At 41.5% G+C, this 1,337-nt stretch overlaps 1 protein-coding gene across 4 annotated transcripts in view; it reads left to right on the forward strand.

Moving 5' to 3' along the window:
* Positions 1-1,337, forward strand: part of TMEM245 (transmembrane protein 245) — a 105,083-nt gene that overhangs the window by 70,917 nt on the left and 32,829 nt on the right. For all 4 annotated transcript variants that reach the window (XM_017498556.1, XM_017498558.1, XM_017498557.1 and 1 more), the window contains 2 exons: positions 151-273; positions 414-559. In XM_017498556.1, the coding sequence (XP_017354045.1) occupies positions 151-273; positions 414-559 (269 nt within the window). The remainder of the gene's footprint in view (positions 1-150; positions 274-413; positions 560-1,337) is intronic.

Consider the following 1,337-nt stretch of genomic DNA (forward strand, 5'->3'; position numbering starts at 1 on the left):
TTTTTTTTTTAAATTTTCCTTTGAAATAATCCTCAGTTCTTAGCTTTTCAGTTCATGGTACTAAAACATTGTATTAAAAGCATACTAGATGGCTGTAGACACTTTTTTCATGAGGATTGGTTCTGATATCCAGCTTTCTCTCCTCATCAGATCTTGGAGTCTTTGTGGGTTGTTATGAGCCGAAATGTGAGCCTGCTGTTCACCACTGTCACTACACTCCTGACCATCCTCTTCTACAGCGGGACGGCCCTTCTCAATTTTGTACTTTCTCTGGTATGTCCACATAGATAAGTATACATCCCGTTTCCTTCCCCATTGAAGCATATTTCTGGTTTCATTTGCAGTTGCAGATATCTCTCTTCCTATAGTTTCCAAATACGATTTTTTAGGAGATACTGTCCTTTGTTTTGCAGATAATTTTCCTGACCACCCTATTTTATCTGTTAAGTTCCAGTGATGAGTACTACAAGCCAGTGAAGTGGGTGATAAGCCTGACTCCACTATCTCAGCCTGGTCCTTCTTCTAATATTATTGGCCAGTCTGTGGAAGAAGCTATCAGGTAGGGATAAGGTTTATGCTATTTTTATTTCTCCCAGAAATTTTTTTCCACGATAAGCCTATTTTTTTGTCTGAACATCCTAATAATATTCAGTGTGAAACTAGTGAAGGACTCTGGTATTTTCAAGGTTTTTATCTCATTTTGAGAGGATAAATATGAACAGTGCAGTTGTTAATAAGAAAAATATCTCATTTTCAGAGGATAAATATGAACAGTGCAGTTGTTAATAAAAATATTCCGGCCAGGTACAGTGGTTCATGCCTGTAATTCCAACAACTCAGATTGCTTGAGGCAGAAGGATCGCTTGAGGCCAGGAGTCTGACATCAGTCTGGACAACATAGTGAGACCTTGTCTCTACAAAAAAAAAAAAAAAAATTCATTATCTGGGCTTGGTGGCATGCACCTGTAATCCCAGCTGCTTGGGAGGGTGAGGCCAGAGGCTCACTTAAGTCTAGGAGCCTGAGGTTACAGTGAGCTGTGATCATACCACTGTGCTCCAGCCTTGGTGGCAGAGCAACACCCTGTTTCTTTCTTTTTTTTTTTTTTTTTGGAGATGGATTGCAGTGGTATGATCTCGGCTCACTACAGCCTCTGCCCCCAGAGTTCAAGCAATACTCCTGCCTCAGCTTCCCAAGTAGCTGGGACTACAGGTGTGCACCACCACACCCAGCTAATTTTTGTATTTTTAGTAGAGATGGGGTTTCACCATGTTGGCCAGGCTGGTCTTGAACTCCTGACCTTAAGTGATCTGCCCGCCACAGCCTCCCAAAATACTGG

The sequence above is a fragment of the Cebus imitator genome, unplaced genomic scaffold (assembly GCF_001604975.1).
Source record: "Cebus imitator isolate Cc_AM_T3 unplaced genomic scaffold, Cebus_imitator-1.0 Scaffold244, whole genome shotgun sequence".
Classification (NCBI taxonomy): Eukaryota; Metazoa; Chordata; class Mammalia; order Primates; family Cebidae; genus Cebus; species Cebus imitator.